This window comes from Syngnathus scovelli, chromosome 9, assembly GCF_024217435.2.
Source record: "Syngnathus scovelli strain Florida chromosome 9, RoL_Ssco_1.2, whole genome shotgun sequence".
Lineage (NCBI taxonomy): Eukaryota > Metazoa > Chordata > Actinopteri > Syngnathiformes > Syngnathidae > Syngnathus > Syngnathus scovelli.
Genome location: NC_090855.1, coordinates 11,466,434 through 11,490,353, shown reverse-complemented (window position 1 = coordinate 11,490,353; position 23,920 = coordinate 11,466,434). Strand labels below are relative to the sequence as shown.

The following is a 23,920-nucleotide window of genomic DNA, read 5'->3' as shown; positions in this document are numbered from 1 at the left end:
TTGCGGCACACCGCCAACAAAAATCTGTTAAGCTCCTATATTAAAATCAGTTATATTACAACGAAACACGTAGAGTCCTATTCCTATATATGTATGGAGAGTCGAATAATTTAACAGAAATAAATAGTAAATATTCTTTAAATTGTATTCCTTTTTTTAAATAAAAGTGACAGTTTTTTAAAAAGGTTTTAGACGGTGTAAGAAATAAACTATTTAAAGTGATTGTGATTAAAATAAAAGAATCAACGTGATTTTGTTTACTGTTTTAGACTAGGTCTCTAAATATTGCAACAATAAGAATAAAGTCACTTTTAAAGACGCTCTGCTGTTCTGACAGCAGCTGAGTGGCTATCACAGTCGAGGAGTCTCGACTTGACTGCTTATTTTACGTATGTGAAAAATAACCAATCCAGGTTGTCCGGTCGAACTGCATTCTCTGATTTCCATCGGACCAGAAACGCACCACAACCGTCATAGTGTCTGTCACTGTTAGCAAAAGCACACAGCAACACACACATAAACTGAATATGTGCCGATGCAATACAATCATATCGACACAATATGAAATCTCAAGATTCTCCGATTCTCCACACATGCACGATTAGCAAGTGGCTGACCAGGCCTTGCGCGAACTGACCAGTGGTTTGGTGATCCTGTTTACAATGCGCTCCGTAATTAATATTGGACAGTCCCACGGCACAGCTGCACGTCTCTCACGGCACACCAGTGTGCCGCGGCACAGTGGTTGGGAAACACTGGTGTAGCCTATACTGTAAATCACAGGTGTCAAACTCAAGGCCCGGGGGCCAGATACGGCCCGCCACATCATTTTATGTGGCCCGCGAAGACAAATTGTGCATCAAATTCGTGTCATTACTAGAATTGCAAATTGTCTTTACTTTTAATATCTTCTTTTTTTTTTAAATATTTGATCAGTTTTTACTCATCTGATTTGAAAACAAGTTATTTGTCAGTTTGTTTTGTAGCTTTTACTGTATATAATATGAGATGCTCATACATTTATTTGGGTTGACAGTCATAATGGCCCTCCAAAAGAAGCTATGCGGCCCACGAAAAAAAAGAGTTTGACACCCCTGCTGTAAATAATATAAGGCGTTGATAGTCATAATGGCCCTTGGAAGGGAACTATGACCGCGACAAAAAAAGACTGACACCCCTGTCTCACATCGTTTTGTTTTGTCTAATCCCACCCATCAGTGTTCATTAGGCTTTTTCTCATGACTGTCCGTGTCCCGCCCAGCCTTCCCATCCCTCCACTCTCCCCTTTCATGTGTCATCACTCGCATCTTCGTCATCACTCTCGGCCTCCCAGGATAGCCGCCGTGGCCGTGTTTATTGTCTTAGCGTCAATGTCAGAGCCGGCTCGGCCGGACTGCGCTTTTGTCGTCATCCCCTTTTCATTTCTCCCCAGTGATTGTCTGCGCGCCTGTTGCTCCCCGTCCGAACGGAGGCGGGGAATTTCCTTCTTATCGCTCACCAGGGGGGCCCATTCCTTGAATTCTTGGCACGATTCCCGGCGCTACCGGGGGTCCGGGCCAGATGCGAGGGCGTCGGTAAAACAACGCAGGCGCTGGTCGAGACCCGACCGACACCATTCCTACATCCAGCGGTGATCTTCTGTGATTGATGAGGAGAAAGTCAACGAGCAGTCGGGGAGAAAAGGGAGGGAGGGCCAGACATCACAAAAAAAAAAAAAAAACGACTGCGGCGACGGTGGTGTAATGCTAACGCGTGTGAACTCGGTGCCAAAAATAGAACATTCCGAACGGCTTTCATTTCAAAGACCTTGACTCAAAGAGTTATTGATAAAAGAAGACATGTCAGGCATTCAAATCTCCCCCGGCAGAGCTGTTTGTGGCAAATCGGTAACGGCGGGAGGTCAAAGTGCACATTAAACAGCGGGAACAAGCGGGATTAGAATGCCGACCGTGTCATTCCTCTTAGTCACGGCCCTCCTGACGATAAAGGTGCTCGGCTAAACAAAGCTTCAGCGAATTGCCACCATCAACAAAGGTCGAGGAAATGAAAGCAGAGTTTGTGCTGTTGTTAGGCTGGACGATGCGAATCGCAGATGCTGCGATTAGCGGTTAGCAAGAATGCATGCAAACACATTACTTCCATATCTGACTGTGCCGGAGATAAGAATGTTTGTTCAGGAGCAAGGATGAATATAAAGTTCACAGCTTGTATAAACAATTACAGTAAGCCTTTTTCTTTGATACAGAAACAAACAATAAAAAACACAGAAGAAGCTTGTCGTCAATTCAAACTCAATTTGACGACACTGTCTTCAGACGCGCGCGGCCACGCTGACGGCTTCCCCTCGCTTCCCAAACGTAAAGCCTGACAACACGCGGATATGAAATTTCCTTTCCCGTGTTTACTCTCAGCCGTGACGAAATTTACACACCCCGAAAGCTGACGCACAGGAAGCGACGCTGGCAGAATCAATACAGAAGTTTGCGTTATCTGCTATCACCGTCGCCGAGGCCTTGATTTACGGCTGCTCATTCGTAATGAGCTTTAATTTAATGAACGGCCACTTAAGGAGGCGCCTGAAGTGCGTCAGCGCTGGCCAAAAAAACAGCCCGGGCATGTCACGTTAAAGACGGCACTGGGTTATAAATTGCCGGCGTGAACGTAAGCATATTTGTGTCGTCCTGACTTGTATACGTCTGAGGAGACCCCTCGTGACAGGGGTCACGTTGATAACGACATTGAGGGACGTAGTAACAACGCAACCGTCACTTCTTCCTTTTGTCTTCTTTTTTCTCACACACACACCCCCGTGAGTGCAGCTTCCGTAGAAAAACATGGCAACCGGCCCATTGTACGAGTGACGTACGCCGTGCCGGTAAATGGCGCTCAGCTCCGATATGGCATACGCAAAGTACACGTATGGAGTAATTCACTTCAGTGGGTGGGTGGGTGCGGGTGAGGAAGCGTCGCCGGGGGCAACGTCTCTGCGGACTTGGGTATGCGCCTGCAAAAGTTCATGACTCTTAGCTTAGCTCTTAGCTATGAGCTAACATAGCCATCTGATAAAATGATCCACAGTTTGATAACATCTGTTCTGTTTTCATTGATTCCACGACCGTGTTGGAAGAGCACGTGGGAGAGAGAGTGAGAGAGATGAGGGGGAAGCACTTTAGAGAGAGGAAGAGTTGAGGGATGCAGCAGACAGACTGGACGCGCAATGACAGGAAAGGAAAGAATGTTTAGGGCGACTGAGAACGGCGGCGGAGGAGGAAGCGGGAGCTCCGACGCAGGGCCCGGCTGCTCTAGGGCCGATTAAAAGCAGTCTGAGACACCAGGCGGAAGATGGAAAGAGTGTTTATTTTAGTAAAAAGTTCCCTTTTGCTTGGTCCCGCCCCCTTCAATCGACAAAACACCGCCACAGCATCTTTTTGTTTGGTCTCGTCAAAGGAAAGTGACGCAACAACACGTTCCACTTTATTTAGCACAAGCCGGGCTGCGTGTAGCAAAACAGTAATGACGATGGCGCTCTCGTAAAAAAAAAAAAAAAAAAAAAAAAAAAAGCCTGCATAAACCAGACAGGTGACTCAAGTCGTTAGGGCCGAAGCTTGAGCAAGTCCAAAGTCATCGGCTTCCAAGAAAGCTGAACTCTGTTTCCTGCGAAGCCCAACCAGAGGCTACGATGGGGCACACCAGCAGAAAAACAAAAAAAAGGAAGCAGACTGGTAGGAATTGAGGAGCTGATGATTCATTGCAAAAATGAGACACGGGCAAAAATGACAAGAGAAAGTATTTTCACTGGAAAACAGAATATAGTAACTTCCTGAATCACCAAGGTCAGACAAGGTTGAAATTTCAATTTGATACATTTTTAATTGATAATTTTTAAATTTGAAGCTACTTTTCGAAATCAATGACGTGTTGGAAATAAAAACCAGATGAAGGTTTTGTTGGCTAATGTTGGCATTTTTGGAGCATCATAGCTGCCTCGATTGGCGATATCACAATGAATCATATCAGGGGAAAGTTCAGCATTTGGAAACCTGGTGATTCACTTTTGGACCGTCCTCGTAAAAACATAAGAATGAACTTTCTTTCTCATCACACAAAAAATGCCACTTTTGTGGACACTCTCATGAGTCCAGTTACACTTTTGACAGCATTTGGATATGAAATTCTCCAATCTGGCTATATTTAGAAGACCCCCTGTGGCGTTTGAAGACCAAAGTGTCCTTCAAAGTGTAAATGGATGCGAGTGGTGAACTTGTGAGTCACTCATCTTAGCAACTGTTTCTTGAGTGGCGTCGCTACACATTACGTCTGTCTGGGACGGAGGAGGGGGTGTACAAAAGCGAGAGTGGCATGGTTAGATGACTCGAGAAGGACGACCCTTATCACTGACAACGACAAAAGGCCGCAGACGTCACTTTGCTGCCCTTTGAACGCACGCCATATTCACCCCCCCCTTTTTTTTACTAACTATTAACACACTCACTTTCTCTCTGACGTAGGTAAAAGGGGGTATGAAGGGGTAACGAGTTGGGCTTGGGTTACCATGGCGATTCCCCCGGACAGGATGCCCCGTCGGAATCACTCACGTGGGAGCGAGCCGGAGAGAATGAATGAGAGCCCGAATGACGACGGAGGGAGGAAGGGGTGGGGGGGGGGAGAACAAGGTCGCGGGGAAACTTAAAAGTGTCCTGTTATGGGAGAGTAAATATTAACATTAAAAGGTTGGATGCTTTGGTTTCGCCTTTGAACGTAATCGCTGGGTTTGTTTACTCAAGAGCCTGCTGGAATTCCCTGAGGAAATGAGCGTGCTACATTAAAAAAAAAGAAAAGAAAATAATGAATTTATTACCACTTCTTCCGATGCCCGTTGCGTCACGGCCAACGTTTCCCCTGTTTACAAATGACGCTCTGGGGGATTCGGACCTGACCCTAAAAACCACACAAGTCGCTTTATCATCCACCTGGACGTGGAAATACTCAGAGCCATAAAAAAAAAAAAAACGATGGGGAAAACCAGCCATATCGCAATGGACACAGAGTCACACCGTGATGTTGTTGCCGGAGGTGGTAACACTGTTGAAGAGTAACTCGCCATAAAATGTCATCACGATGTTTGGCCAGTGATGTGGTTGACGGCAAATGTAAAGGAAGAAGACAAGGATGGAAAAATGCTTACGTGACAACAAAAAGTAGAGCAACTGATCATCTGCTAGCTTAATGCTAAATGCCGAAGACAGGCTAACAAACAGAAACACAAGTAGACAATATGACATTGTTTATCCTCAACAAATAATGACATTAATTGAGGGAAACACTTCTCTGATATGATAACTAGCATGATCAACATTTTTGTGCCACCTTCCTTGCATTAAAGTAACAAGTGAACAACAACATTAGCAAGATGGCCATGACGGAACAAATAGAGTATCTACAATATATTTGATGCTAGTACGTATGTGGGTGGTTCTCAGAAAGTGTGGTCTAAAACAAACTTGTTCAAAAGCAGGTCAAAATAATTCTAGGCTATAAATCAAAGCTTCCTGGAGTGTGCGCTGACTAAATTAAGATAGTTCGCACTCATCCAATTGTTGAATGTCATGGTCCACGCCATTGTGTACCTGTGCATCAAGCACATAAGTAAAAAATTATTAATCATGTTTACATTTGAGGAGCTCACTGACTGACTTTACATGACGAAATGGTAAACAATGCAAAAAAATGCTTTCATCCCTAATGACCCCCCCCCTCCCAATTTGTCACACTAAAGTAAGTTGCGAAAAACAACACGAGCATGTTTGCTCAGTAGGAGAATACGGCCATAATCACTCCGAATACGTTTAAATTGGCGTGTTAAAGAGACTTCGGCAAACAGCGTCATGAATCGGGCAACTGTGCGGGCGCAAACCGCCAAAGGTGAGCGAAGAGTGGCGGGCATTGAAATGATGCGAAGGCTGCGTAATAATGTGTGAACGCACGGCCCGGCGGCGCACAGGAAGCCCAGTGTTGCGCGGCTGAGAGAAGCTTGTGTGAGTAAAGTTTGTCTGGCGGCGAGGCCGTGTCACAGGTTCCCCTTCCTCCCCGATGCCTTTGAGGTCGCTAAGTGTCTCACTCTGTTTCTACTCCCGTGGCGCTTTAACGCACATCGGTGATGTCATGGGTAGCGCGTGAAGGCCACACACACGTAGATGCACAAACACACACAAACGCTGATGCCCGGCGCGCTGCACAGGCACCGCATTTATACAGCCACATGCCCATAATTACAGTCCGCACACCCATTTACACAAAGCCTGGAGTCCCCCTTTTTCAGCAGGCGTGCGCCAGTGTGCTGTTGGAAACACTGCCAAATATATCCAATGAGGTTTTGAAATGGTGAAAAATTGTGGGCGTGTCCGCTCGACACGGTGACGCCGCGCCCCATTTGGCTGTCAAGTGTCAATCAAAAGTGACCCATTTGCTCTCCGACATATTTGAGTCGCGGCAACAAATGTTTGGCTGTCACTTTTTCGTAACGTGCACACACTCATGGACAACGATGAGGCGCTCTAAAGCGGCCACTCAGCAGGCGAGGCGGCATTCAAATAAAACAATTAAAAATGATTGCGCAAAATCATTAATGTGATCAGTGACTAACATAAGTGGATATCATTTGATCAAATTTGTTGGTGACCTTTGACCTAGAATCACATGTGGCTATAATGTCTTACTACACATGCTGTGGCTGTGGGCCATACAGCAAAATTTCATAATAAAAGTGTTTGAAAAGTTTTGTATTGTCTAAAAGCCTTTAATTATCGCAACCATAAAGTCTTACGGGCATCTGTGCGTGTGTGTGTTGTTGATCCTGCGAACCACCCAGGAGACCCCCATCATGAGCGCAAAGCAGGGAGAGTGACTAACTTCACTCTTTCTTTTCTTCTCCACCCCAGCTGTGTCTTCAAACGGCCTTTTGATGTGGCAAATGAGAAATAAGGACCCCGTGTGTCAATATCATCTCCCCTGGCTTTTCTTCCAGGTTGCCCACCTGAGAAATGAGCTCGCCAGTCTTTCGCTTGGTGACCGTGATTGCCGCGGTGGCCATTCCGCTCCCGCACAAAAATGTCCCGCTTGCCAAATATTACCTGACCGCATCACAAGTTTATGTTTCCTTCTTCCTTCTTAGTTTTCTCTCAGTTTCTTTCCTTGTGGTTGCTTTAACTTGAAAGTAGTGTATACACACTGATGCATGATCCCTCTGGCATGACTGGAAAGTCATTTTTGCCCTTTTGCAACAGTGGGTCACGCTTTACTGCACCTGACGGAATCTTTCCAGTCAGTCCTACTCAGCTCAATATGCAGTGTGCATGTGTGGCGTGTTTGAGGGGGGAAATGCATGAAACAGAACACGAGTAAAAAAAAAAAAATCATCCCTCCATTTTTGGTGTTATTACCAGTGGTGGTGAGATTCATGAAATTAAAATCTATCGGTCGTAACGTTTACATTAAGGAACATTTCTAAGTGTTGCGTGTAAAGTTAAATAACATACACCCCAAATCTACTGCACTGAAAAAGTTGAAGCCACTTTGACAAAAAGTTTGAACATTTAATTCAGAAAAATCCATCATGTACCACAGGAGGGCGCCTCAGCGCACTTTGATAGTTATTGAATTATATATATATATGTGTGTATATATATACAGTAAAACTGACTTAAAAGTGCCGGATATTTAGTTTTTAGAGTAATCGTTAATTTTTTTTTTTTTTTGAATTGTGTTATGAGTGATTCTCAGAAAGTTTTCCCCTCGAGTGAGTGGGGGAGGGGCCACAGTCAATTAATTAGCCACCCGTGCACTTTTTCTGTTTGCTTTGCTCATCTAAACATTTCCATTCATCCTTGGAACGATAGTGTGAGGAATCTTGTTTGTGCCTCGTGTGTGTTCGTTATATATGTATGTTGTCATGCTGTCTGTCCTTCGTGACCTCGCTGAGTGGGCACCCCACCCACAATATACAAGCGTGCGCTCATGCCTCTGAAAAAAAAAAAAATGCATGGATGTGCATGTGTTCTCACTGTTTCTATGCAACGAGTCTCGGAGGCCCCTTCTGGTCCGGTCCTGGACAACACTTCTCTCTCCTATCCGTCGCTCACTCCTCACTCTTTCCTTCACCCTGGGGAGGGAGGAAGGGAGGGAGAAAGAAAAAATGGGAGGTGGATAGTATGTGTGTGTGTGTGTGTGCGTGCGTGTGTGTGTGTGTGTGCGTGTGTGTGTGTGTGGTGGGTGGCGGGGCAGTGGAAATAACAGGCTGCTGTCTCAAGAGGGGCAGAAAAAGAGCCAGGGGTGAGAAAAAAGAGGGAGAGAAAGGTGTTCTCTCCCTTCATATAAATAACATCATTTTGAGGGTGAAATAAAATGACCTCCAGGCATGTGCGAGTTATGAAAGGCACGCGAGTGATGAACTGGGCTGATAACACGTATAGACAATGGGCAAAGGAGGAAGCGATTTGGATTGGGAGATAGCCAGATATGAAAAGATGGGGACATGATTGGCGCGCTGATGCGGCCGCAGGAAGTAGCGCAAGATAGGAGCTGGCAGGGATGGGAGGGGAGAAAGTGATAGAGGAAAGAAAACAAGAAAGAAAAAAAAACACAACGGAATCTTTAAAAAAAAAAAAAAGTTTCGCAAAGAGAGAGAGCGCGAGAGAGAGGGAGGAGAGTAGAGGGGCAAAAGGGAGGGGAGAGAAAAAGAGAGAGAGTGCGTGTGTCTGTGTGTGTGTGTTTTTATGAATGAAGTGAGTCACTGGCGATGTGTCATAGGCCCGACGTCTTTATAAAGGAAGTTTTAAACAAGCCTAAACACTTCACTTGCGCGCAAAAATTGGACTTACCACACATCGCATCCTTCTCTCTCTGCATTTCTCTCTTTTTCTCTACTCTGCCCAAGTGCCTCTCTACCTTCCAAAAACATCTCAAACTTTGCTCCAAACTTAGAAAAAAACAAAAAGTTGGACGAGATTTTTTTTATTATCCCCCATAATTCACCTTGTCTCTAGCGCGCTCCATCAGAGGTGTGAGGACGCACTTTGCTCCTCATTTGGACTGAAAAGGCGCCAAAGGAGAAGCCGGAGCACGTGACACGTCTTGCCGGAGCGCCCGTTGATTTATTGTTCTTTTTTATTTTTTTATTTTTTTTTTGTTATTTATTTATTTGTCTACCTGCTGTTTCCATTGTTTTGGATTCGAACCAATATGAAATGTAAGTGAAAGTATGAATGGGTAGATGTGAATTTAAAAATAAATCCAGTATAGTTAGGTTGGAATTTGAACAATAATGCATGAAAGTCAAAACTGTGGGAATAGTGTCCAAGATTTTGGATGTACAGAATTTCAGCGCATGTTTTAAAAGTCCTGTTTTACTGTCCTGAACTGATTCTTGTTTGGAGGATGCGTGTGTTATTTTGTCTTGCGGTTCACCTGTAATTATCAAGCCTCCAGTGTGGCTTCAGCCCCACTGTGGTGCCCTCCTTTTTGAAATGCTTGTATTTGAACTTGAAAGGCAAAAAGAATGAATGAGCTTACTGTTTGCCGCGCCTGACTTGGCCCCCGGTCTATATAATTTATAGCGGCAACACACGCGCCTATCCAGTTGCAGGTGTGACAATCAGCTGCATTCATTGCGCGGCTTTATCCAGGCCGGGAGTGATGCTGATGTTAATGATTTGCCTGTGAAAACATGAATCTGTCACCGAGGCTCAACGCAGGGGCGCCCCGTGCCAAGTCTGGAGCTATTGTTTATATTATGGTGCAATATCTTCCCCTGGAGTTGACAGCAGCGGCCCTGAGGTCATGATCACTAGTGCCAGATGACAGCAACCTCTCAGCTAATTGCTTCCGTTTTCTTGCCCTTCTTTGCAGTGCTGCTCGATTCGTCGTCCTCTCTGCTCTTCTCGCTGCTATTGGCCCAGCTGCCCGTCTTCACGTCCGCCACCCCGGTGCCTCAGCGCCGGCCCAGTGAGATAGACAAGCTGTCCAACCAGACCAAAAATCTCATGAAGCTCACGCAAGAACTGCTGGTGAGTGCATGGGGGGGTCAAACTCAAGGCCAGTGGGCATGATATGGTCCCATTAGCTGCTTATGGCTCTAATTAGGGGGCAATCATTATAGAGAGCAACAGCTAGCTACACGTCTAATCCGTAAACAAACACAGTGTAGCTGTAAAACAACATACAAAGCATCATTTCCCAATGAAATGAATGGAAAAGCAATCAATTTGTTCCCACCCCCCAAAATGGGTGTCTTTTCTCAAATAAAATTTGCGCTACAGATAACATGCCAAAACAGAAAACACGACTGTACTCAATGTAATTTTTTTGCACTTGGTCACATAGCTCTAATTTCTGCTTGTATCTTGAGACAAAAAAGAAGCTGAGCGACGTCATGTATTGATAAATCGTTTTTGGTTTTGTGCTTGTGACAGCGCTTGCTAACTATTGCACGATCTTAATTAGCTAATAGCATTAATTAAAGGTCTAATGTTATCTACAGGTTTACCCTGTGGCCTTTTTGCATGCGTTTGTGAGCTCAGTCATTACGTAGGACTCTGGTCAGACTTAAGCTGCTTTACCCTACTGGCCAGAATCCGCGTGCAGGCTTAGACCAGAGCAGAGATTTGACTGAGTGATCTCACTTGCGTTTTTTTTTCATCCAAACGGGCCCACGGAAAGCTGACTCAGCAACCTTATGTCACCCGACTCACGACAAGGGCATAAAGAAAAATAACATAACAAGAAGAGTCAAGCTAGTGGTTTAAAAAAAAATCCATGCCAAGACATTTCTCGCCTCCAGCTCAAGCGAACACACCAATCATGAAACAACAACAAACAATACTGTACGAGTTGTTTGCATGAAATCATGTTTGGGTTCTGCGGCAAGACTCTTAAAGTGTGATTGGAGAGGCGGAAGCTTGAATTTTTCCTACCGCTAAATCGTATTGTACAAACACGTCTGCCTGGAAAATCAGATGTCGAGAATGTAGAATGACTTGTCTTCAGCTGGCGTTTTATAACAGGTGAAAATACATGCGGATCATATCTTGGCATCTTTGGTTTCGCACGGCTGAGCCACATTCTATTTTTGCATTATGCAAACCTTAAAACTCTTTGTGTTGGGGAGATAAAGCCAAAAATAGCCTCATACTCTCTCTAGTCTTGATCGGTTGGTGTGCAAAAGAAGTGTGTGTTGTGCGTGTGTGTGTTTGAGGCTATCACTGTCGCCATCGTCTAACCTGTGGTTCAGCTCCCAAAAACACACACGCACACATCAAGGAGCATTGGGGACAGTATTTGACAGTGTTCAGTAACATGGAAGATGTCTTTTTTTCTTATTGTGTGGAATTTTTGCTAAAAAGAGGACGTCGTTCGGAAAGATAAATAGAATAGGAATCCGTGGAAAGTCCCAGCTTGAGCGGCAATGAAAGTGATGCTTTTAAAAGAGGAGCTAGAGCGTATACGTTTATATAAGTTTCTTGCGACAAAAACACGTAAACGTGGCCAAGTGTGTCCGTCCGGGGGCAAAGATACACGTGCTCATTTTTGCGGTCCGACGCTGCGTATTGAGGTTTTCTGTAAATAGTCACGGTTGTGTAGGTGTGGTGTAGAGTTGTTTGACTTTTGGTCGCCACAGCAAAGTGACTTGATAAAAATCGAGCAAGATTTATCACATTGCTGTATTTGCATTCAGGAAGACGGAGGGAGGCTGGACGCTAAGTTTTGTCGGGTGAGGTCATGAGCCGCAATGAAGGGAGCAAGAAAAGGGAGGATAAGCGGGTGAATTAAAAGATGGAGCGAAAAACCACGAGAGATGAAGAGATCAGGGAGCCAGAGTGGTGCGTGCGTGTGTGTGTGTGTGTACCTGGCATGAACGATGGATGGACAAAAGCTGCAGAGACAAAACAGAAGACAACAAAATAAGAGCTCATCTTTAGAGACACAATACGGCGCATTCATGCCGAAAAGACATCAACACAAACAACAATAAAACAAAAACACTGCCAAACATCAGGCCCGGACAACATGTTTGCACAAAACATCTCTGAACGCTAATCATCTTAATGTTGTTGTGTTCCTCTCCGCGGAATGACGCATGCCGCATCGCTCATTTATGTTCATTAGCAGGCGTAATGGCTCTCGCTAAGCTTTCGACTACCGTGTCACAATGACTTACAAGTTTCCCAAAGAAAACATTCGCAATTAGCCACAGCTGACGCCCAGAACAGACTCCGGCTCATTATGTCAACAGGCCACGCCCCCTCGAGCCTCAACGTACAAATACTACACCTTTTACCCTTCCGAAAACCACTTTCAAAAAAGATTAATGGCAGTTAGGGAAAATTTTATTGCTATGCGAGTAAAAAAATTACAGTCCCGCTATTTTGCTGTTTTTTATGTTGTTGTTAGCGCTTGGGTCGATGGGATGTAATTCAACTGCAGACCACTAGATGGCAGCACACTTATTTAGTCGGAGAAATTTTAAGAACAAGACAGGAAGTACTGTATTGCAGCACCGCCTATATAAATTATTGAACGTAGCATGCTGCAATACTTCTTTTTAAGGCTAGTTTGGGTTCATTTTATAATGTTTACATTTTGGGCCATGTTTATTGGTTTATATTTTTAGTTGATAAGTAACGTTTGCTAGTTTGGAAAAAAACATGCCTTGTTACAGTACATTGTTACGCTGTTTGTAAAACATTTTTATAATGGTTACCTATCGCTTTTACTCTTTTTTACTTTAGTAACTGTATTTAAAAATGTAATTGGAGACTTCAAAAGAAAGAAGTGCTTTAAAAACATGTCGACAGAGTCGGGTATTACTATGCCCTCGGATTTCGCTTACCGCAGGGGTGGTCTGTTACGTAACGCCCGCAATGAAGGGGGGGGATTACTATCAAATTACCACTGCTCCATTCACCTGCATGCATACTGTTTACCCCCCTCTGGCGGCCTGGATGGGAACTACAGCAGCGTGAGAGCAGACGTTGGCTGACAACACAAGCTGTAGCTGGGCAGTGGGCAGTACTGCGTCATTGCATCTTTTTATAGTGACCCTGGAGTTTCCCTTCAGCTGTGTGCTGTCGCTGCTCACTGCCTTCTTGGTCACGACATGCGTTGTTGAGTGCACAAAACATCCTGTGGGTTCAGGTCACTTATTCGCATTGTTGACACGTGGGGAAATGTACTTGAGTCGAGATATAAAAAAACTGTATGGTAAAAGTTGAAGTGCTTCTTTAACCTGCTTAAGACCCCATAACGTGAATTCAAAGATTTGTGTCTAAATAGGACTGAGATGACGTAGTACTGGATGTTGTGATACTTTCAGTATTTCAGTTTTCCGCATTTTTTTGCCTGTTAGCTTACAAGCTAGCTGGTGCTTAGCGCCGCTCATCCCCACCCAGTGGAATATATTCCTGCCACTGAAGGCTTTAAAGAGGAAGTGACATAACAAATTCTTTACAGCAATATTTTCTATGTGCCCCCACTCGCCTAAATACCGTACAGATGAATATTGTGTTTGTAGAATATAAATTAAGCAGCTAAATTAACTTGTTTTTATTCATCTCAGGGAGTGGCCATTTTGTCATTTGCAGCCGACTGAAAATGACGTCACGGTGCCTAAGGGCTTTTTTCTGGGTTAGGTCATGTGACATTCACGAGTGGGTATATATTCACGGCCTAATTAAACATTAAGGGATGCGTCATACGGGAAAGATGCTAAACAAAGTAGTTATCCATTTTGCAGGTCATAGGGAAGGTATTTGATTGACAATGGAGTGCTGGGTGATGTCAGGACATTCAGTCGCCACAGGATTTGAGAGCGGCGGCAAGGGCTTGATTTTTTTTCTTTTGAAGACAGATTTTATAAACTTGGATTGTTTTCAATCATTTAATTTGACGGGGTTGTTAACAGCATTCTTTTTCTGCATTGTGAAATTGAAGGTCAGAGTAAACAAAAGTACAATATCTGATAACTTGACACAAGGCGGGCGGGGGGTGTCTCTGTTTTAATAACTAGCAACCCCCCAAAATGCTGAATTAGCCAATGATAACTTTTTTTAACGTCGGCACCAATCCATTTTGTCAACACGAGTAAAAAATGTGTATCTGTTTTCAAATTAGTCAAGTTATGTAGAAATACCTGAAAAATCTACTCGAGTACAGTAACCAAGTACTTATTTCCCACCACTGACATTTGGGGAGGTTGAGTTCGAGTGAACTCGCAGCGACCCCGCTCGACCGCACGTCCCTCGGCGAGCGCTACTGTCTGAAAGCGCAGGAAACAAAGCGTCTGCCGGCTAACGCTGTCACAGCGCTAATACTTTCCTCATGCTGCCGTGACTTGTCTGAGGGATGAGCGAGCGCGAGTGTGCTGATGCAAGATAGTGACGAGCGGCTGTGTGTTGTTTTCTCCTTCAGAAGGAGCATGCCTTCGAATCTGACGTGGAGCCCCACAGGTTCAGGTCCCTGCCAGAAATGAGCAACAGATCGGCCAATGATCTCAACAACCTTGAGGTAATGCCCCCGATAATGTGTTTCTTCTGTGTGTGCGTGTTTCTGGGAGAGGAGCTGGCCTGTTTTCTTCGTCTTCCTCGCGCAGTTACAGCACATCTTGCCACACCCATGCTCAGTCTCTCAATTTTTTTTTTCTTCTCCCTCAGCTGAAGCCCACACTCTCTCAACTGCACGCAGACCTGAAGCTGTATGAGCACCACTTTGAGTGGCTCAACAGGGTGTCCAAGAAGCACCACCACCCGGCGCTGCCCAAGCTGGTAGAGGTGATCAAGGAGATGAAGTCACTCATCAATCTTCTGCACCGTCAGGTGAGAAACTGAGCTTCAACTTTACTTTGAGTGTGTTGAAGCAGTTAAAAGCCATGCATCCATTTTTTTTTTTTTTTTCATAACGTGGGTGGGCGTAATGAGCCTATCCCAGCTGACTTATGGCCCTTTTCCGCTGCAAGGTCCCTGGGCTTGCTCTAGTTTTGAAACTTTTCCATTCCACAGAAGTCATCCCGAGAGAATAAACCCTGTCGAAACTAGCAGAAAGCTGCAAGTTGCAGAAAGCTGCACCGTCCCGCCCCCCAAATGTTTAGCTTTGCCCATGGATGCCCCCCCGACAAAAAAAATGGCTTCAAAGCTCTACATTTGTGCTAGTCCAGCGTCTTTTCTTTTATAATACTGTAAAAGTTACTTGAAAACAACACGCTCATGATGGCGCCAAAGCCTTTTCTAGTATCAAAGTAGTGCTTTGGTGCCAGTCGAGAATCTCCTGTACATGGTAGAACAAGCAACCCCCATTAGTTGCACTTCAGAATTTGACCATTTTTAATTTGATTGAACTCACCTCAAAACCCTGCCTCATATAAAAGTAGTGCTTTGGTGGCATCTTGTGGCATCTTTGGAGTTTTTCTGTGAACACAGGAAAATAGGTTAGTCCAGCCGTGAGTAAGAATCTGGTTCGAAATCAACATAAAGTGCCACAAGACGGCGGCATAGCACTGCCGATAGCCAAAATGTAGCAAATTTCTGAAAGGTTGAGTAAACTAATCTATGCTTCATCTTTGCCAACAGATGCAGAGGGTGGACGCGCCGAAGCTGACCCCCGCCACCCCCTCCCTCCCACCGCACCTCCTTTACCAGTTTGACGTGCTCCAGTCCAGCCAGGAGCTCCTCCACCACTTCAAGCTTTTCTGCGATTGGGCATACAGAGCTTTCATAAGCCTCAAGCCAAAGATCTCAAAAACACAGCTCAATGAGAATTCATCCAAGTGAGAACGGGGGAACGGGTTGTTGTCGGTGTGCAATGTTGTCAACGGCATCCCAAAAGGCCGCGATACCAACTAACGAACGGCATGTGCGGAGAATCCGATTTCTTTCCACCAGAGCCAAACGGGATGCGTTATAATGCCACGACAATAACAATCCCCCGGCGTAACTATGGTGATCATTATTTCCTGCTTTTTCCTAGTTTATGACCATGTTATTTATGTATTTATTTATTTATTGACTGTTAGTCATTTATTTAATGTTATTTATTTGAAGTCGTTGCCCGTCACCTGGCATCTTCATTTCTTTATTGACGTGCATTTATTTGACCACATACTTTGTGTCTCACTGATCTCTGTAGCACTTCCTGAACGTCTGATAATTGTTTCTCTTTCTAATTATTTGGTATTTGTGCATTTATTCATTTGACTTTACTCCAGTAAATGTGGCTTACATCTGTGATTGTCACATTTTTGTCCACACAGTAGTGCCCTTAAAATAATAGTTTAAAAAATCCTATGTGCCAGTTACGTCACGTCAAAGCCAGATTGGAGGTCTAAGACAAGTGAATGCTTTTTAGTGCCAGAGTCAAAGTATCTATTTTTGTAACGCCTGTTTCTCACACTTTGCATGAGGAAACATCTGTAATGTGGTAAAGTTGTTGAGTGGGCCCTGTTGTTAAGCACTGATGGACCTGATTAGATTCTTTGCACAAAGTTGTAGGATTAGCTTCTTGGATGAGTGAGGGGGCTGATTTTGAAACAATGCTTTGGGATTTAAAAGATTTTTTTTAAGTTAAACTCTAAAAGTCTTAAAATACTATGTATTGTGACACTCTTAAAGGTGTACATAATTGTACATGAATGTAAATTGTTGTACAGTGCTATCTGTGTTATGATGTTTTCTACAATATAATTTAGATTACCAATTTTCTCACTATAATTTTTCGTTCCTTCCTTTTATAGTATTTGTTACAGTATTGGCTATTTATTTAAGTAATTTGGTGGAATTATTTATTTTTGTGCTGCAAAGGAGCAAGTCTCCTCTCCTTTTTTTTTTATACTTTTATACAGTTTGTATTCTAGTACACTTAAATTACGATATGTTAAATTATTGTAACATCGAGATGCCTCTTCCAGACACTGATTGGCCTCAATGTGAAATATGTGCCTTGGTGAAATAAAAACTACAGAATGTGCAAATGGGATGGATATATTATTATTATTTTATTATTATTATTTTCATGGCGCAAATGACTCGGGCTATGTTCAGGATGACTCCAGATCCACAAAACACATCTATTTTTTTCAAACTCAACCAGCTTTGAATGGCACGCCCTGTAAAAATTGGAAAACTATTTTCCTTTAACTTGGAACGATAATGCCCACAATATAAAATTCTCTGGACCGTGACTGGAACGTGTGAAGTATTTCAAACACAGCTCACGAATGAGCACTACATTTCCCAGAGGACTTTGCGCCAAAGCCAAACGATTCAGACTCGACGTTTTAGTGACAGAAAAAAATATGAACTTTTATATCATTGTTTGCAAATTATATCAATGGGTTTGCTGCCTGTATTAAAACTAGGAAAATACATGGAGGGTGGGGGGGATTGAGCACAAAAGCGCTCTTGTAGGAAGTAGCAAGCCAATTGGAAAAGCTCTTCATTTGTCTCAAACGGCCAATCGCTAAGGTTGTTCTTGGAGGGCGGCTTCGGGTGAAGAACGTTAGTCTGTGCTGTTTATTGTTAAGGTTGTGTGGATTAGCACTGCGGTATGCATCTCATTCTCATTTTATCAATAATATGGCTTACGAGGGACAAGATATGCGACGAGTTTCGCCCTCTTCTTGCATGTAAATATCGAACATTATATAGACGTGGCTCTGCCTAGACGAGAGTCAAATGCGGGCCAGTAAGTAACGTTGACTGTTTTGTTGACACTGTAAAGAAAAAAAACTGTGAGTTTTGTGTTTATGTTTTGCTATCAGATCTCACTTTAGGGTCACGCGAGGACATTTTGTGTGATGCTCATTTGTGTTTGTGGCTAGCAGGCAATAATATGCTGGGAAATAACAGCGGGCAAATATAGTGGAGAGTTAAAGCTCGCAAGGGAGAAATGAGGCGGAAAAGGTGGGACTAGGGGACATTCTTATTTTACCACGTGTGAAGAGTTGACACTGGATTATTATTTTTTTTCCCCACGTTAGCTTTGTGTGGAGTTGGACAGGCAGCTGCTGCTTCCGGTGGTGGGACGGGATTCCAACACTACAGCAACAACAAATAAGGATGGAGTGGATGATGTGTAAGACTATGCTCCAAAACTGATTTGCATCCAAGGAACACCCTCACCTGTTATGGCAAACTCTGTGGCCACTCTCGTGGTCCAAGCAGAACTCTTGGCTCCGCAATCCTCCGCCTCCCTCTCTCCTTTCCCCTCCCTCCTCGGCTCAGGCGAGGAGGGTGAGGATGACCGGGAGAGAGATGACCTGGTGGAGGGCAACAAGGGCATGGTGGCCAGCGTGGAGGTGGTTCTGGACATGGAGGCCTCGTCTGTGTCGGCCCAGCAGGCCGAGCAGTCCGAACAGTCCGAGCAGTCCGAGCAGTCCGAGCATCCCTTCCAGTGTCTGGATTGCGGCAAGAGCTTCAGGTGGTCGTCCCGGCTCACACACCACCAGCGGAGCCACAACAATGAGAGACCTTACCGCTGCAACCTTTGTCCCAAGGCCTTTAAGGGCTCCTCCGCGTTACTCTATCATCAAAGGTACTCACATACTTGGCCTGATATATTTTTTATAGTTTGGTCAGCACTCCTTTTTAGGCCTTCACCTCACACCAAAAGTTAGGCCAAGAGGCTTTGGCCCACTCATGACCTTTATGTGAACAAGTCCAATTGAAAATGGATCCATGAGTGGTTTATCGAACTGCCAACTGATTGCCTTTGGTTGCACTCTAGTACAGCTCTCAGGGCACATACTGTATTACACAAGGACATGAAAATAGCACAATGCATCAGTGCAAACAAAGAAAGGGAAGGTGTGTGTGTCATGTTTTTTTTCCCCCGTTTGTTCAGGTCTCACTCAGGAGAGAAGCCTTACAAATGTCAAGATTGTGGCAAAGCCTTCAAGCGCTCCTCTCTTCTCCAGGTGACGACCTTTACGTTAATGTTTGTTATGATGCTGGTGCTGGCAGACCAATTTTGAATGTTTCACAAATATACATGAAATTGTTTGGGATGAAAAAATATCTAACGTGGCACAATTTGCTCTCCACCTGAAGGTGCATCAGAGTGTCCACACAGGAGTGAGAACATTCTTGTGTCCGTATTGCCCCCTGACTTTTAAATGGAGTTCCCATTACCAGTACCACCTGCGCCAGCACACCGGCGAGTGCCCGTACCCGTGCGACACGTGCCCCAAGGCCTTCAAGAACTCCAGCAGTCTACGGCGACACAAGAACGTCCACCTGGGTCTCAAACCTTACACCTGCAACGTGTGCAACAAATCCTTCACTCAGTCCACCAACCTGAGGCAGCACATGAGAATCCACACGGGCGAGAGGCCCTACGTGTGCGGCGAGTGCGGACGCAGCTTCACGCACTCGTCCAACCTGGCGCTGCACAAGAACTCGCACTCTGGCCCGGCCACGGGCGGCAAGGAAGGCAAGGGCGGGGAAGGCGGAGGGCGGGGCCGCGACATGGTGGAGGTGGTGGTGGTCAGCTCAGAGGAAGAAGCCACATCCATGTTGACGGCTATGGTGGGCTACGTCAACCAGGAAGGGGGCGACGGAGTCGGGGTGGGGATGGAGGAAGTCTTCCTGTCCACTTCCACAGCTACCCAGGATGCAAACCTGCTCCCCGAGCTGGGCTCGGTTCCGTCAGGGGAGAATGCGGCCGCATCCCGGGCCATCGGGACGGAGGTCCACCTGAGCACGGACACGGGCGCCAGCCTGCTGCTCTACACCTGCGGCAGCTGCAGTCACACTTTTGCTACACGGACTGACTTGGAGGAGCACCAGTCCATTCACGTGGCTTCGGGGGAACGTGGCTCCGGTGGGGAAGCGGCACCGGCGGAGGTAGGGGACGGATTGGTCGGGACCGGCCACCTGCTTGCTGACTTTGAGGAGGTGGTTGAAACGACCGCAGCGGCTGAAGGTGCGCACACAGCAGAGATACTCCTTGGACTTGCTGACCCAGCTGATGAAAGTAATTCAGTAAGTGATGGAAACCGAGCCAAAACCGTCATCAACCTGAAAATGTCCGAATTTTTACCGAATGTCTTTCTGTGGTTACTCCTTTTAGAGTGTGGGCGCCACCCAGGCCCAGTTTGACCTTCTGCAGAGCTTCAACAAGGTGATTCAGAGCTCCAAGAGTGTTGAGCCAGAAGCTCCAACCGCATGGGCAGGGCTGTCGTGTGGCTACTGCAATAAATCTTTCAAGACCAGCGGAGGCCTCAATCGACACGTGTCACTGGTGAGGATGTTCCTGAGAACGCGTCTGCCACTAACGACGCTCTGCAAGACGTTGTTTATTGACTACCTGCAGCCCTTTAATTCCCTTGAAATAACCCGCTTGCGTTGCCCATCCAGATGCACTCCCTCTCGTCCCAGTCCCGATCCCAGTTCAGCTGCTCGGCCTGCGACCGCTCCTTCCCTCTGCTGTCCTCGCTTCTCACGCACCAGCACTCCCACACCCCCGAGCAACGTCTCCTGGCCGAGGCCGAAGCGGAGATTGTGTGCCCGCCTTCCCTTTCCTTGTCTCTTCCGATGCCCTCCTCTCCTGACAAGCAGCAGGAGGGAACGAGGGACATTCAAGCTGACGTCACGGCCGTCAGCAAGGAGCAGGAGGAACTGCCCGCCAAACTAGCGAAAAACTCCAAAAAGGCCAGCGGGTGCAAGAACACCAGCGCGGGAGGTAATACAAATAGAATTACACACAGACAATCCAATTGTGTCAAAAATGACGTCCTAGGATGAAAAGACCATACACCGCGACTTAGTCTTGAGTATATTGTGTCATAATATTGGTCAAGCTAACCCTGAAACATGTCCATCAAAAAATAGCAGCAACTCCAAATTGACATTCCAACTCGAATGAGTCAATGTATTCCAGCACAGGTGGAAATTCCCACTTCGCTTTCTTTCCTTTGGTACAGAGCGGCCGTATCGCTGCTCTGAGTGCGGGAAAGCCTTCAAAGGTTCGTCGGGGCTCAAGTACCACATGAGGGATCACACCGGGGAGAGACCCTACCGCTGCACAGAGTGTGGAAAGAGTTTCAAGAGGTCCTCGCTGCTCTCCATCCACCAACGGGTGAGCAAACACAAAAATATTTGGCTTAGTTGTTTTTTTTTATATGGTCCTCATCTTCTCACCTAGGTGCACACAGGTGTGCGGGCATTCCAGTGCCCTCACTGTGCTCTGACGTTCAAGTGGAGTTCGCACTATCAGTACCACCTGCGGCAGCACACGGGCGAGAGACCCTACGTATGCAAGGAGTGCGGCAAGTCCTTCAAGAACACCAGCTGCCTGCGAAGGCACAGCCAGATGCACTCGGGACTGCGGCCGCACGTCTGCAGCATTTGCTCCAAGTCCTTCTCGCAGACGTCAAACCTCAAACAGGTCAGCGCCGCGTTCCCCTCGACCCAATTTGATTTACTGTTCAGCCCTTCATCTTTTTTTTTCCCCCCCTTTTTTTGAACTCGTCTCCTCAGCATGAACGCACCCACTCGGGCGAGAGACCCTTCCGGTGCGGCCACTGCAACAAGTGCTTCACGCACTCCTCCAACCTCCAGCTGCACCTTCGTACGCATTCCTCGCAGAAGGACTTCAAATGCCCGTACTGCTCCAAAGAGTTCGTCATGCACTCGTACTTGCAGAGGCACATCCGGACGCACGGCGGCACCCTCCCGCTGCCGTCCGGCGAAGGCGCCGGTCGAGACGGTGTGTCGGTGAAGGCCAGCATGGGAGGGGTCACCACCACCACCACGCTCTTCAACCCCATCACCTTGGAATCGACGGGAAACAACGGGAGCCTGATCGTGTCTCAGCCGGCTCTCAACATCCCTGTCAACACCTCGCAGAACTATTTCATGATTCAGACGGCCAGCGGCTTGCAGCTCATCCCTTTATCAGGTCCGGCCCCTCAGCCGGCCCCACCTCCGCCGCCCCCGCCGCCATCCCAGCCCCAAAATTTCTACCTGCTCCAGTGCCCCTCGACCAATGGCTCCCAACCGAGTTTGATTCTGGTGCCCATGGCCAACCGGCCTCCGGCGGCCCCGGAGCCCGCCGGTGTCCCCGTCTTCCAGACTCTGCAAGCATTCAACAGCCAAACGCTTGCCCAGTTTGCAGCCGTATCGCCACAACACCAGCAGCCCCGCATCATTCTCACCAACGATAATAAGAACACAAATACACCCGTCGCCTCCCTCCCGCCCAACTCTTTACTCCGCAGGCCCATTTTAGGGAAGAGCAACCGGACAGCAAGGGGCAGAAGGGGCCGCAAACCAAAATCGGTCCTCCAGAAAATGGCCGAGACGCCGAGCGCGGATGCAACTGACGGTAATGCGGGTGGCGTGACCCAGCCCGACGGTACCGCCGCCTATTTGAGCTCGTCCATAGCGTCAAACTGCGCACTTTCTCCGTCTTCCACCACTGTCTCATCCACTTTGGGATCACCACAAGCCAGCGTTTCAACATTACTTCCTTCAACTCCCAACAGCAACGCCCAGACGGAACTGACCGAAATAAATTCGGCAAGGACCTTGACCGAGAATCAGTTTGTGTTCTGTTTCGACAACGAAGGCCGAGCGAAAGAGGGGCTCAGTGTTGACGAGGGAGGCGAGTCGTTTGTGTTGCAGTTTGAGGCAAATGAGCAAGGGGATGCTGACAAAGAGGGAGATAAAGGCGGGATGATGTCGCTTCTCCAGGAGTGGGGTGGGGAGAAGGCGGGTGAGAGTCAATCAGGAGAAGAGGAGTGCGGCCAGGGGGGCTCTTTTGTCTTTCACTTTCATGCAGAGGAACCGGAGAACGATCGGTGCCAAGCAGGCTTCAGCCAGGAGCACGACAATGGCTTGGTGCCACTCCACGGTCAGGGTGTGGTGTTTGGAGTCGGCGATGAGGGCAAGATGGAGCAAGAAGCCGGGGAGGGTATGCAGATGATAGCCTTGATAGAACGGGAGGGGCCAATGATGGGAGAGGATGGCGTCGACTGCAGCGCAGCCGCTGGTACCGGGGGGATCTTCCAACTGGAAGGAGGGGATGAGATTGTCATCATTGAGGTGAGCACCAGTAACTTAATTGAGGAACGGATGGAGGCGGTTGTCGATGCGGACGTTTCGCAGAGCAGCGATGGGAAATCGGAGGGCGGAAATGAAGACGCGAAGGAAAAGTCTTCCAAAGAAAACTGTGCGGATGATACAGATGGTGCTGCAGTCGGAGATGGACTTCTGCCTAAGAGATGCACCACTCTTACGAATTGAGATGCAAAGCTCGCACAATGTTGGGCCAATACAGTTGAAATGTCAGAATCCACTGAAAATGCACTATAACCTTTACAGGTGAACTTAATTAAGAGCGTAGGAAAGGCAAGACCTGTTGTTCCAGTCAACTCCTTGTTAGAGAGCAGCAAGTTGTGCAAAAAGTACCAAAAAATGATGTACCTGCAGAATTCATAAGTTGAGAGAAGGTCAAAGTAAGTTTTTTTTTTTTTTAATAAATCATGACTGCACTCACATTTTAGGTTAATCCTGAAATTTCCCCTGAAAAACCCAAGGGAGTAGTGTAGAAATAGTAACTGTGTCAGTGAATGAATGGACAGGTGCCTCACTTTACTAGCACTTTACTTTCAATCTCCTGGAACTGATAGCATGCAGTTAGGGCAGCAAAATGTGTTGTAATGCCACAGTGCCACATGTTAGAAATGTTATACATTCAAATAGGCTGGGCATGAATTTATGAATTGTCCTTAATATATTAGTTGAAATGATACCATCAAAGGCACTCAATGTATTGTTGAGCTAAGTTTTTGTGAATATAGATATATAAATTGTCAATTTGTTCACAATCTTCATAGTAGCTTAATAAACGTCTTCATGAATAAGATTCTTTTATTTCT

At 46.2% G+C, this 23,920-nt stretch overlaps 2 protein-coding genes and 1 long non-coding RNA gene across 5 annotated transcripts; 2 read left to right on the top strand and 1 right to left on the bottom strand.

Annotated features, from left to right (window-relative positions):
• Positions 1-3,562: 3,562 nt before the first annotated feature.
• On the bottom strand, positions 3,563-9,000 carry LOC125975859 (uncharacterized). Its single transcript, XR_007484074.1, has 3 exons — positions 8,877-9,000; positions 8,061-8,158; positions 3,563-3,674 (listed from the first exon to the last, which is right to left on the bottom strand). It is a non-coding gene; the product is annotated as an uncharacterized lncRNA (long non-coding RNA).
• On the top strand, positions 8,787-17,014 carry il11a (interleukin 11a). The gene is made up of 5 exons (XM_049731820.2): positions 8,787-9,244; positions 9,904-10,061; positions 14,461-14,556; positions 14,703-14,864; positions 15,615-17,014. The coding sequence occupies exons 1-5, from the start codon at positions 9,238-9,240 to the stop codon at positions 15,813-15,815; spliced, it is 624 nt and encodes a 207-aa protein (XP_049587777.1). The 5' UTR covers positions 8,787-9,237; the 3' UTR covers positions 15,816-17,014.
• Positions 17,015-17,470: 456 nt separating this feature from the next.
• znf628 (zinc finger protein 628) lies at positions 17,471-23,905 on the top strand. Of its 3 annotated transcripts, none has more exons than XM_049731423.2 (9): positions 17,471-17,584; positions 18,020-18,573; positions 18,883-18,955; positions 19,089-20,021; positions 20,110-20,280; positions 20,397-20,721; positions 20,963-21,117; positions 21,184-21,426; positions 21,519-23,905. In XM_049731423.2, exons 2-9 carry the CDS (start codon positions 18,167-18,169, stop codon positions 23,283-23,285), a joined length of 4,074 nt encoding a protein of 1,357 aa, XP_049587380.1. In that variant the 5' UTR covers positions 17,471-17,584; positions 18,020-18,166; the 3' UTR covers positions 23,286-23,905. The 3 variants fall into 3 exon arrangements, with proteins under 3 accessions (XP_049587380.1, XP_049587382.1, XP_049587381.1); XM_049731425.2 differs by having other exon boundaries at positions 17,532-17,665; XM_049731424.1 differs by having other exon boundaries at positions 17,581-17,724.
• The last annotated feature ends 15 nt before the right edge of the window (positions 23,906-23,920 follow it).